Source organism: Stomoxys calcitrans, chromosome 4 (genome assembly GCF_963082655.1).
Source record: "Stomoxys calcitrans chromosome 4, idStoCalc2.1, whole genome shotgun sequence".
NCBI classification, from domain to species: Eukaryota; Metazoa; Arthropoda; class Insecta; order Diptera; family Muscidae; genus Stomoxys; species Stomoxys calcitrans.
The window spans coordinates 1,881,920-1,893,637 of NC_081555.1; the positions used below are offsets into that span (position 1 = coordinate 1,881,920).

The 11,718-nt window shown below is 35.0% G+C and overlaps 1 protein-coding gene across 2 annotated transcripts in view; it reads right to left on the reverse strand.

Moving 5' to 3' along the window:
- Positions 1-6,890: 6,890 nt before the first annotated feature.
- Positions 6,891-11,718, reverse strand: part of LOC106092100 (1-phosphatidylinositol 4,5-bisphosphate phosphodiesterase) — a 119,842-nt gene continuing 115,014 nt past the window's right edge. For both annotated transcript variants that reach the window (XM_013258856.2, XM_013258858.2), the window contains exons 13-16: positions 11,479-11,682; positions 11,262-11,418; positions 11,108-11,197; positions 6,891-7,126 (exon numbers count right to left, since the gene is read on the reverse strand). In XM_013258856.2, the coding sequence (XP_013114310.1) occupies positions 7,058-7,126; positions 11,108-11,197; positions 11,262-11,418; positions 11,479-11,682 (520 nt within the window). In that variant the 3' untranslated portion in view covers positions 6,891-7,057. The remainder of the gene's footprint in view (positions 7,127-11,107; positions 11,198-11,261; positions 11,419-11,478; positions 11,683-11,718) is intronic.

An 11,718-nucleotide genomic window follows, 5' to 3' on the forward strand; every position in this document is an offset into this window, starting at 1 on the left:
TTGTTTATGAAACCCTCAGTATTTGTGCAAGAGCCGGTGCCGCTCGACATCTCACTGAGACTCTCCGCTCGATACCGCTGATTGTCCGCGACTGTCGTTGCAGCTACTCCGTATGGAGCATTCCACTATCCGCAACCTGTGTACGCGCCCGGTAGCTCGCAGCTAAACTTCTCGTGACAGCAATGAGCACCCAACAGATTGAACCTCAATGTTTCAGCCTGTGTGTTGCCCCCAGCTATCCCGTGCCGGGATAAAGGGCATACAAATCAAACTACAAAGTTTTTTTACCTTAAATTTTTGTCGGGGTTTTCATACTCTACACCGCAGGGTATTATAACTTTGTGCATTTGTTTGCAACGCTAAGGAGAAGAAGAGGTAGACTCATTGATAAGTATACCGATCGGCGTAGAAGCACTTCCTGATTCGATTTAGCTATGTCCGCCTGTTTGTCCATGTATTCTTGTGAACAAGGTACAGGTCGCATTTGTTGTCCGATTGTCATGGACTTTTGTACAAGTCTCTTTTTTGGTCCAAGGGCGAACGCTATTGACTTTGGGAAAAATCGGTTCAGATTTTGATATAGCTCCCATATATATATCTTTCATCCTTTTAAGCCTGTAGAAGCCACAGTTTTTATCCGATCTTCACAAAAATTTAACACGAGTCATTTTATTTAACGTCCCAATCAGTGTTGCCGTTTTTGGTAGGTTCATACCAAAATTGGTAGAGTTCTATTCTCTTGGTAGTCTGACCTCAGTTTTTGGTAGGTTTTTTTTAACATACAAATACCAAGTTATTTACTGAAAAATTTGGTGGGATAACTCAAAATTATTTCACTTCTTGTCGTTTCTTGTCGTGCATTCGTTAAGAGTGCAGAATAAAACCATGGATGTCGAGGATCTAAATACTCTAACAAGCGGGTTTCACTGCTTTAAACTTGAGGAAAAAGGCGTAAGCTCAGATATTGACTGCAACTGGTACACATGTAACTTGGCAACAAATGAGGTTTTTGTGCGTTCAGTATCTTCATTCGGAAAACTTTCCTATATGGCAGCTGGATATAAATATGGTCAGATCTGGTCCATACTCATATGTTGAGGGGTCCATGCAACTCACTTGCACGGTGATAATGGACAGTAAAGCTTATTTGTGGGCTCAAACCCTAAGATCTTTTTATATAAACTAGGGCAGTTGGTGCACTTTTGTTCATTTTTTCATTTAAATGATGGCAAAGATACGATTTTTATGAGGTCAAGATTTCTTATCGGGAGATCGGTATATATCTTGCTATATCAAGATATAGGCCATTTTTTAACTTTACTTGTAGAGAGATTTCCACAAACAGACGGACGGACGGACATGTTTAGATCGTCTATGAATATAATGACGGTCTAGTATGCATAGTTTGTACTTTGGAATGGCAAAATGGCCATCTCTTCGATGGTGGGTATAATAACATATACGGCATTTTTGGCCTGTAGGTAGGTTTTGGTTGGGTTTGGTAGTATTTTTTCTTAACTTTTGGTAGGAAATAATTTTCTCGAGTGGCAACACTGATCCCAATACGTGTGCAACATTTATTCAAAGTTGATCCAGATCGATATATCTCCGACATGTATCTTTCATCCGATATGGCCCTCTAAGGCTGTAGTAGCCACAATTTAGGTCCTATCGTAATCAAATCTAACAAGCTTCTATTCAATATTTTAATAGGTATGCAAAATTAAAGTTTGAATATATTTCATCATAGTAGGTTCCATGGGTGGGAGCCACCGTAGCGCAGAGGTTAGCATGTCCGCCTATGACGCTGAACGCCTGGGTTCGAATCCTGGCGGGACCATCAGAAAAAATTTTCAAATTTTCCCAATGCTGGTAATATTTGTGAGGTACTATGCCATGTACAACTTCTCTCCAAAGAGGTGTCGCACAGCGGCACGCCGTGCGGACTCGGTTATAAAAAGAGGCCCCTTATCATTGAGCTTAAACTTGAATCGGACTGCACTCATTGATATGTGAGAAGTTTGCCCCATATTTCTTAGTGGAATGTTCATGGGCTAAATTTACATTTGCAGGTTCCATGTGTTGAAAGAAGTACGTATTCTCGGTGGTGTATGGTGTTATATAGTCCGCCCGCCCGACTGTTGCCTTGTATTATATCCTGGCCATTCCCCTACAATGCAGTCTCCCGATATATCGTCTTGAGACCACAAACGCGGCCCTCAAATGGCTACTTTTAATACCTAGCAGGCAGAAACGTTTTCTTCGGCATATCCCATAAACATTTATTGCAATTGCCCTAGGCTTTGGCTGCTCTAACCTATAGGCGACGAAAGCCTCTCAAACTGCAAGGTGTTTCTATTGCCCGTAAATGAAACAAACTTGTGTCATACTTGTTTTCAATTACATTTTATTCTTGTTTTCTGTTTTTGCAATTTATCCTAGAACTTTATACTTTTCTCTTGTTTTTGTTTTATTTTTTAAATCTTTACAATAAATAAATATTTTTTTTTTTTGATGTTTTCTGGAATTTCCATGAACTTGTTTCTGCAAATGTGTTTTCCTCATAATACCTTTTTCTTTAGCTTAGACAACTAAATGTTCTTTTAATTTTTGTTTGTTTGTTTTTAAATTAACTTAATTAATGGTATTCAGTTTGCTAAGGTGTATTTTGTTGAAACTTGTTTTTGTTTTTTTTTTTGTTATTTTCAGAAGTAATTTAGAAATCATAATTTAAGTAAAGTTCGCTATAGCTTGCTTTCGAATCAAAATTTATATTAAAATAGCAAAACCGAAAAGCAGTGGGATTTAATATCGTTGGAAATCATATGCGAATGAAAAACCAAAATAATTGCTTTTAAGTGTTTAGGGAGTTTTTTTATTTAACGAAATTTGTTTTAATTGCTTTGACAGCAACTTTTTGATTGCATTACATGAAATTGTGAAGAAATGAGTTTGGTTTTTATTATTTGCATGTATGTATGTATTTATCTTCTCTATTCAAGAAAACGTTTTTCTTTAATTTTTAAAGAAAATTTTTCGAATGTTTTTGTTTTTGTTTACTTTTTAATTTGGGTTTTTCATAAGTTCATACGCAGCGCAGGTTGTTTTGTTTTGTTTTGTTTTCATTTATTTATTTTTTCTATTTGTTTTTTTTTTTTTTGTTAAGAGTTTAAATTAAATGTCATTACTTTAAGTTAAATTATACGATGTGTTTGAAGAGTTTACTTGCATTGTTTTAAAATAATTAGTGTTTATGTTTGGTTTTAAACACTTAAGATTCATTGTTTTGTTTGCTATTATTAAATTATAGTATTAGGTTTTGGTTTTTTGTTTTTTTTTGTTTTGGTTTTCTCTTGTGTATCACATATAAAAGTTAATCCAAGTTTATAGTTTTTTTATTTTGCATTTTTAACTTTACTTTCAAGTAGCAAATTAGTTTTGTTTCGTTTAGAGTTGTTTACTTTATTTTTTATTTTTAATTTTCTTTATTTAGAAGCTTTAAGCATAAAAAATTAGAAAAAAAGATTTTCCATGAAAATATTTTTGGTTTGTTTTTAGTTTTTGGGAAGTAACAAAAAACAAATCTGTAAAAAATACAAATAATTCTTAAAGTTGTTGAGTTCTTGTTTCGTTTCGAATGTTTTTTTGCTTTGATATATGACAATATTTACCTTTTTATTATTTTGTTTTTCTTTATTACTTTTTTTTTTAATTTTGTTACAGAAATTCTTTCATTTCTTTCAAAAATAAATGCTTTAATCTGTTAGAAATTTTTTTTTACGGAAGAATTTGTATCAGTGTATTTAGGTTACTTGAGAAAATTCTTAAGTGTATTTTATTTTGTTTATGCCTGAAGGGTAAGAAATGTGCTGTTGCAATAGGAAAATAATTGAATAAGTTAACATAGCCATTTTCTTTTTATAAACTTTGTCAAAGAGGACAAAATGGCGAATTCGACTTCAAATTTTGCATCAAACATTTTCGGTACATCAGTTAATAGTACACCCAGATACATCACGCAGTTTGTATAAATAATAAGAAGCCTTCTTTAGTTAAACGCCAAATGAAAAAAAAAAAATCCTCAAAAATAGAGCTGTCTTCCAGCTCGAGTACGAAAAGAGGTATCCCAGTGCAGTTTGGATTTGTGTAAAGTGTACGAATGAAAATAGTTAAAAAAATTTCCCGTTATATGGGGGAAAATTGGCTTGTCAAGGGTCTGCTCGAAAATTCAAACAAGAAAATTCTTAAAAAATTTGTGAGTGAGATTTGTGGGAACCGTTTTGTTGTTGTTGTAGCCGACACCACTTGCCGGTGAAGGATTCCATTGGGTCAATCCGGTACGTACAACCAAAAATGGGGCGCACCGGTAGCCAAGTTGGTAGCATGCTTGCATTACCATTGCAGCGGTCATGGGATCAATTCCCCCCAGAAGCCTTGGTCTGACTCTACTGTGGTATCACAATGGACTTAAAATTGTCTAAGTGAGTCTCTAAAGGACAGCCACTCTTACCTAACCCTAACCTATCCTAAATATGTTTTTATACCCACTACCGTAGAGTTGGTCAGTTTGCCATTATATTTGCAAGACATCAAATTATACATTTTTAACCCTACAAAGTATGCATACCAGATCGTCGTTTTATTCATAGACAATTTGGACATGCCCGTCCGTCTGTTTGCTGAAATCATTCTACAGTCAAAGATGGCCTATATCTTGCACCATTTATACCGATCTCCCGACAAGAACTCTTGAGTAAAAAGTCCTATTTTTGCCCTGATTTCAATGAACAACCGGTGCCGATTTTGAATGAAGCGACCTAAGGATTTGAGCCCAGAAATGCGATTTTACTACTAATTTTCGCCGTTTCAGAGAGTTGCATGGACTCCCGTACGCTTGTGTTTGGACCAGATCTGACCATATTTGTATGCTGCTGCAATATAGTCCAATTTTTCATTTGAAGCCGCATTTTTTACCCAGAGTTAATGAAATTTGAAAGAAATCCCTTAACACAAGTACCAGCTATAGTCAATATCAGAGCTTACACCGAATGAAAAACTGAAACCAACGGCATTGACAATCAATTTGCAAATTATTACGATATTGGGATCAATTGAGTTGAAAAAGTTTGTAAAATAAAAAATTTTATTGAACTTTGAACTGTTTATGGCAAAGTGGAAAAATTGCAAAATGTAAATATCGTACCGCGACACCCCTTTGGAGAGAAGTTTTTACATGTCAAAGTACCTCACAAATGTCGTCAGCATTGTCGTTAAAAATTTTTCTGATGGTCCTGCCAGGATTCGAACCCAGGCGTTCAGCGGACATGCCAACATCTGCCTCCGGTTTCACCATTGAGGGTCTGCAAAGTTCTGCTGGAGATGTTTTTTCCCAGCATAAATTTGCAACTTTGAACAGATGTCTTCTGAAAGCCAGTTTTATCGAAAAAAAAATAACGAAAGAGAGTAAAGGTTGTTCTTACTTTTTGCAAATTTTTACTGGAAAAATTCCCGAACACAATATAACGAAATATAAAATCCGCATTCAATAACAACTACGGCGTATGTGTGTGAATATTCTTCGACAACGGGAATATGGATAAATATGTGAAATACCCTTATGAAGTGCAATTCCAACAACAAATATGAACCAGATAAATAGATCTCTCGATTTGAATTATAGTGGCTCCAACAGCATCAGTTGTTATCTGTTTTCGACTTTCTTCTTTTGTCCGTCCGTCTGTCTGTCTATTTAAAAATCATACTATGAAGAGTTCTGCACTTGACTTAATGCAAATTGAATTTTTACCCTTAACATTTTTAAATTCGATGGTAGACTGTATTGGACAACAGCACATGCTTAGACCCTTGTTTTATTTAGTTTTTTTTATTTATTTATTTTCTTTTGTTTATATAATTATCCAAAACAAAGACAAATGCAATGTTTTTGGCCATCTATAGCGACCTCTAACATTGGTGACTTTGAAAGTAGCGCTTTCTATGTGAGAGTGGTTGGTTTTCATAGAAAATTGTCTTTGTTTTGGAAAACTAATTGGTAGGTGGTTAAACGGAAACTCTTTGAATTTGCTCTACTTTCAGTTTCGGCCTTTTGCCATTTTAAAATACTGTTGTTATTGTTTATTTTTTTGTTTAAATATATTTTCTATAGGGTGTTGTTATACTGATCTTTGTTTAAGTTTTATTTTTTAATTCATTTCTGGTTTGTTATCATAAATTTGACTAGAGTTTGTTGTTGTATTATTATTACTTTTGTATAATCGGTGTATATTTGTTTGAGGGTCAGATTTCTACTCATAGATGTTGTTGTTTTTGTTTTTTTTTGCAAAATAATCAGCATATAAAACTGCTGCACAGCTCTTAACATCATTTGATATTTTGAGAGTTTTTATGACCCTATAGTGTATTTAAAATTTATTACATTTCATTTTTTTTTTTTGTTTACTTGTTATTTTAGTATATATATATATTTATATATACTATACTTATATATGTTTATTTAAGGTTAGTTTTTCCTTGTTTTGTAATGATTTTCAATCTAATTTTACTTGCCTTACAACTAACTCAATATACTGATCTGATTTTCTTCTTTTAACTTATATTATTTAAAATAAATAAATTAAATTATTTGCTTTTCTACTCTTTGCTCCATCTCTTACCTTTAGATATTTATATATATATATATATATATATATATATATATATATATATATATATATATATATATATATATATATATATATATATATATATATATATATATATATATATATATATATATATATATATATATATATAGATTGCATTTGTTGTTCGAGCCATTTATGTTCTTCTTCCATCTTCAAAAGAAGAAATTTCTTAAAAAATTTTCTTCCTTTAATTTTCTTTGGCTTCTTGAGTTTCGATTATAGAAAAATATTTTGTATGAGTCCCCCTTCTTTTTGTTTCTTTTTTCTTCTTTTTATAAAATGGTTCTTTTTTTCATTTTAAAAAAATATTATTGTTTTGGCGGATTTGTATTGGAATCCTCGGGAAGCAAATCCTAGGCATAGAATTCGGATTTACCATGTAGTTTATACGCCTCTTCTTCCACTTTGTACATATCCAATAGCTGTTGAAATAGAAAACAAAACAAAATCATTTAGTTTTCCAATATTGAAAAAGTACATCCCAATTAATTGTTATAAAAGTCAGGTTTAGTAGGATTTTTTTACTAAATGTCTAACCTACATGTGATCATATAGTCAACTAAAGTAGCATAGGCAAATTCTTTAAATAAAATTTATAAAAAAAAAATCTACTTAAAAAAAATTATTACCACTAAGCTTTTTTTAGTAGGCTGTTTATATTTTTGAGATTTATCGTACAATTTTTACATAGTTCTATATGGAAATATTTTGACTAAAGCCTAATACGGACTTTAACTTTTCACCTGAACAACAGTGTGCAAGTGCATTATAAAAAAATGGTGACTAAGATAATGCGAACACACATTCAATAACAACTACGACGTATGTTTATGAACATTCTTCGACAACAGGAATGTGGATGTGAAGTACACTTATGACTTGCAAGTCCAACACCAAATATGGACCAATATTCTGATATAGCTCCCGTATGAACCGATCTCCCGATTTGAGTTCTTCAGCCCCTGGAAGCTGCAATTTTTGTTCTGTTCTGTTATTACTTCCAACAACTATGCCAAGTAAGGACCAAATCGGTCAATAACCTGATATAGCTCCCATATAAACCGATCTCCCGATTTGACATCTTTTGCCCCTGGAAACCGCAATTTTTGTCCAATTTAATTAAGATTTTACACAAAGTGTTCTGTTATGACTTTCAACAACTGTGCCCAGTACGGTCTAAATCATTCTATATCTTGTATAGCTCCCATATAAACCGGTCTCTCGATTATCCTTGTTCGGTTCCTAGAAACTTTAATTTTTGCTGGTTTGACAGAAGTTTGGTATGCACTCACCGAAATTTATTTTGTATAAATTTTTAGCAGAATCCATGGTGGTGGGTTCCCAAGATTTTGACAAGTTTCATTCGTCTACTATACGCCAATCCAAATTTCATGAGGATACCTCTTTCCTAACCCGAGCTAGAATTTTTTTAGGATAGCTTTTTTCATCGATATTTTTTCTACCCATTCGTCGTTAATGGGTTTATATCCCCTTCACCATAATCACATTGTCATTTTGTTAGGAGGCCACCGTAGCGCAGAGGTTAGCATGTCCGCCTATGATGCTAAACGCCTGGATTCGAATCCTGGCGAGACTTCTCTTCAAAGAGATGTCGCACAATCTTATGTCTTTGCACCTACATGTTGGGTGTGTGGCCACAAAGATCGCCATAAGACTGAGGAAATCAGGTAAATGGCGCTTCTCCAACTGAGGGCATTTTTTGTGGCGGGATGGTGATGCGGCGTGGCGACATACTATATATGCAGCGCGACTGATATACCGGGGGTGTCCTTCCTTGTTGACGGGTTGGATGCCGTTTTCCCTAAAAGGATCTCTGCGCTGGTGGACACCTCGCCCTTACCAATACCTCCTGTATACTTAGCTGGGTCTAAATTGAATGGGGACATCCAGCTACGCAATCAGAGTGTCCTTCACTGTGCGAGCTTCTCGGTATGGTGGACGCCTTATATGATGACCTGAAACATTGAGCTCCAATCTGTGTGGTGATCTTCGTTATCACGAGAAGCTTAGCTGGAAGACCGCAGGTAGTGGATATTGTAATGCTCCATACAGAGTAGCTGCAATCAGCGGTATTGAGTGGAGAGTCTCAGCGAGAGGCCGGGTGGCACCGGCTCTTGCTTAAATACTGAGTGCCCGATGCTCGATACGACAAGGTGAGATATTGACGCCTTTAAATAACCAACGGCCATCATGTTGCCGCCTCGATCGGTTGTATGGACCGGAACGAGCTTGCTCACCTGTAAGTGCTTGTGGCTACAAAAACAACAACCTCTGCGGTTTGCAAGGTGACAAAGGCCCTGTTGCCGATTATTTCCCGAAACAGGGAGCTTCAGATTTCTGCAGGATGTGCAATGCCAAAAAAGAGTTAGACACGGTCAAGCATCTTTTAAGTCACTGCCCACAGTTGCGAGAAGAAGACACAGGATAATGGATGAACACCTATTTCCGTGCCCTGCAGTTTTGTAGAGGCCTAAATTGGCTGACTGGAACTTACACTCGCCGGTGGGAGTTTCTTCTTCTTGTCTATTGATTTGATTTCTTTTTTTTGTCCTTTATCTACGTCTTCGTTTTCTCTTCTGCTGTCATCTAAAGTGAAGACAAGGTCTCCGAGTGAAGCTGCCGGTCGCGTGGCCTCCGGCCTAACCTAACCGAATCCCATCTCTTGATTTGACTTCTCGGTATCTATAGTTTAATGACATTACGTCTGTTTTAAATTTTCGTACTCGTCATAAGCATCACCTTGATTTCGAAAAATTGTTTGTTTTATATTTTGGGTAAAATATACGCGTAGTCAGCTTAACATCATTTAAAATCAATATACAATAATCTATAAATGTGGGCGGCCAATAAAGCTTTTCTACAAGTAACTATATATACAGTGGTGGAAAAAATAATAAGAAGAATTCTCGTCTATTTGTAACCCAAATTTTGAAAGTAGAAAAAACCAATGGGTAATAATCTTTGACATGTGTTTTAGCAACATTCGTTTCGTAGATTAAACTTAAATTCTTAAAATAGGTTGCACAGCTCACACAACTGAAGAAGACAACATAAATGACAAAAAATTAAGTAAAATTAATTAAATAAATTCTAAACATAATATCCTGTTAGTGAAATACACTTCTCTATGCAATCCAATCAACAATTCTGTGAAAAATAGAGGAAAGCAATGAAAGACTTCATATCTTTCGATAAATACTCAGTGAATCCATGTCGAAAAATCCTTTTATGGCCTTCAAAGACATACAACTGTGTTAAGATGCGCCAGCTACAAATCGAACAGTACGAAAATGGGTTATGTCTGCCGGATTATTAGATAAAGTTCCGCGACCGAGCAACAAGTATAAAAAATTTACTTTCTTTCTTGCCAAGCAGCATCAAACCATTCAAATTTTTTTATGTTTTTGGTACTAATATTGAAAAGTAGTACTAATATCGCAGAGTAGCAGACCGCCTATAATGCTGAATGCCTGGGATCAAATCCCGTCGTGACCAACAATGCTGGCTACATTTGTGAGGTATTCAGCCATGTTAAAAACGAATATAATATAATAATTCTCTAATAATAAGTGGTGTTGCTATGGGGCACGCCGATCGAACTCGGCATTAAGAAGGAGGCCCTTTATCATTGAACATAAAACTTTAATCGCACTGCACTCATTGATATAAGAGAAGTATCCCCTGTTTCTCAACAGAATGTTCATGGGAAATTAAGTGATATTGGATTTAATCTTTTTTGTCATGGATCAATGAAGCATACAACTTTTTGAAATATTGAAGATAATATATTGGGTTGCCCACAAAATTAATTGCGGATTTTTCATATAGTCGGCGTTGACAAATTTTTTCACAGCTTGTGACTCTGTAATTGCATTCTTTCTTCTGTCAGTTTGCAGCTGTTGCTTTTAACTTGCTTTAGAAAAAAAAGTGTAAAAAAAGTATATTTGATTAAAGTTCATTCTAAGTTTTATTAAAAATGCATTTACATTCTTTTAAAAAATCCGCAATTACTTTTTGGGCAACCCAATATATGAAAAAGTTGTATGTCGTTAATATTTCTTCCACCACTGTAGTTTACTTGTTTTTTTCGTTAGGGCAAGTTACGACGAGGATTAAAAAAAATTCGAATGCAGGGAGTATAATAAATATATATAAATTAACTAATTACTTGTTGTCTCTACGTTAAATGGGTTTTTTGTTTGCAATGGACGATGAATTTGTTTGCTTTTTTTTGCTAATAATCTAAAGATGAATAAATGAATTGAGGCTGAAATGTTTCGAACGGTTTCGAATTCGTACAATTAATTTTGTTTTGGACTAGCATTAGAGTGGGCTGTTACACTAGCTACTGTGTCGTTCTGCGGCAGTGTTAGGTCTAGTACCTTTTGTACATCAGTACTAAATTCTTCCACTTGTTTGTTGTGGGCCATTTTTAGTTTCTCCATTGCACGGCCCTGTTTGACACCAATTTGCTGGAAGAGGCCAAAGAGATTTTATTTTCAAGCAAAATCTAAAAACTCAAAGTGAAATGCCAACCTTTTTCTCTTCCATAAAACGTTTGATGTTGTTTTGTCTTTTCTCTCTTAGACGACGATCTTTTTCGTTTTTAGTCTTTAGGGTTTTATCATTTTGTACCTCTTTGGCGGTATCGGCTGAAGTCTTGGCTTGTTTGGCATTTAAGTCTTTGACATCTCTGCGAGGAGAAATATGACAGTGAATAAAAAGAGTATGGGATTTCTTCGAAGTCCCTTACCTGGCATGTCTTTCCTCCAATTGCTTGATTTGGTTGGCTTGTACCACCAACATCAGTGCCTTCATGGCCTCCTGTGAATCCTGGACATGTTGGCGCAATAGATCCCATTCCTCTTTTTTGTGTTTGGCAATCATTTCGGTCCATTGCTTGGTTTGTTCAGCAATGGCATTCTTGATGGCCGAGTCATTGCGTATTTCATCCTTGCTGCATTTGTTGCAAAACAAAAACCATAAAAATCGA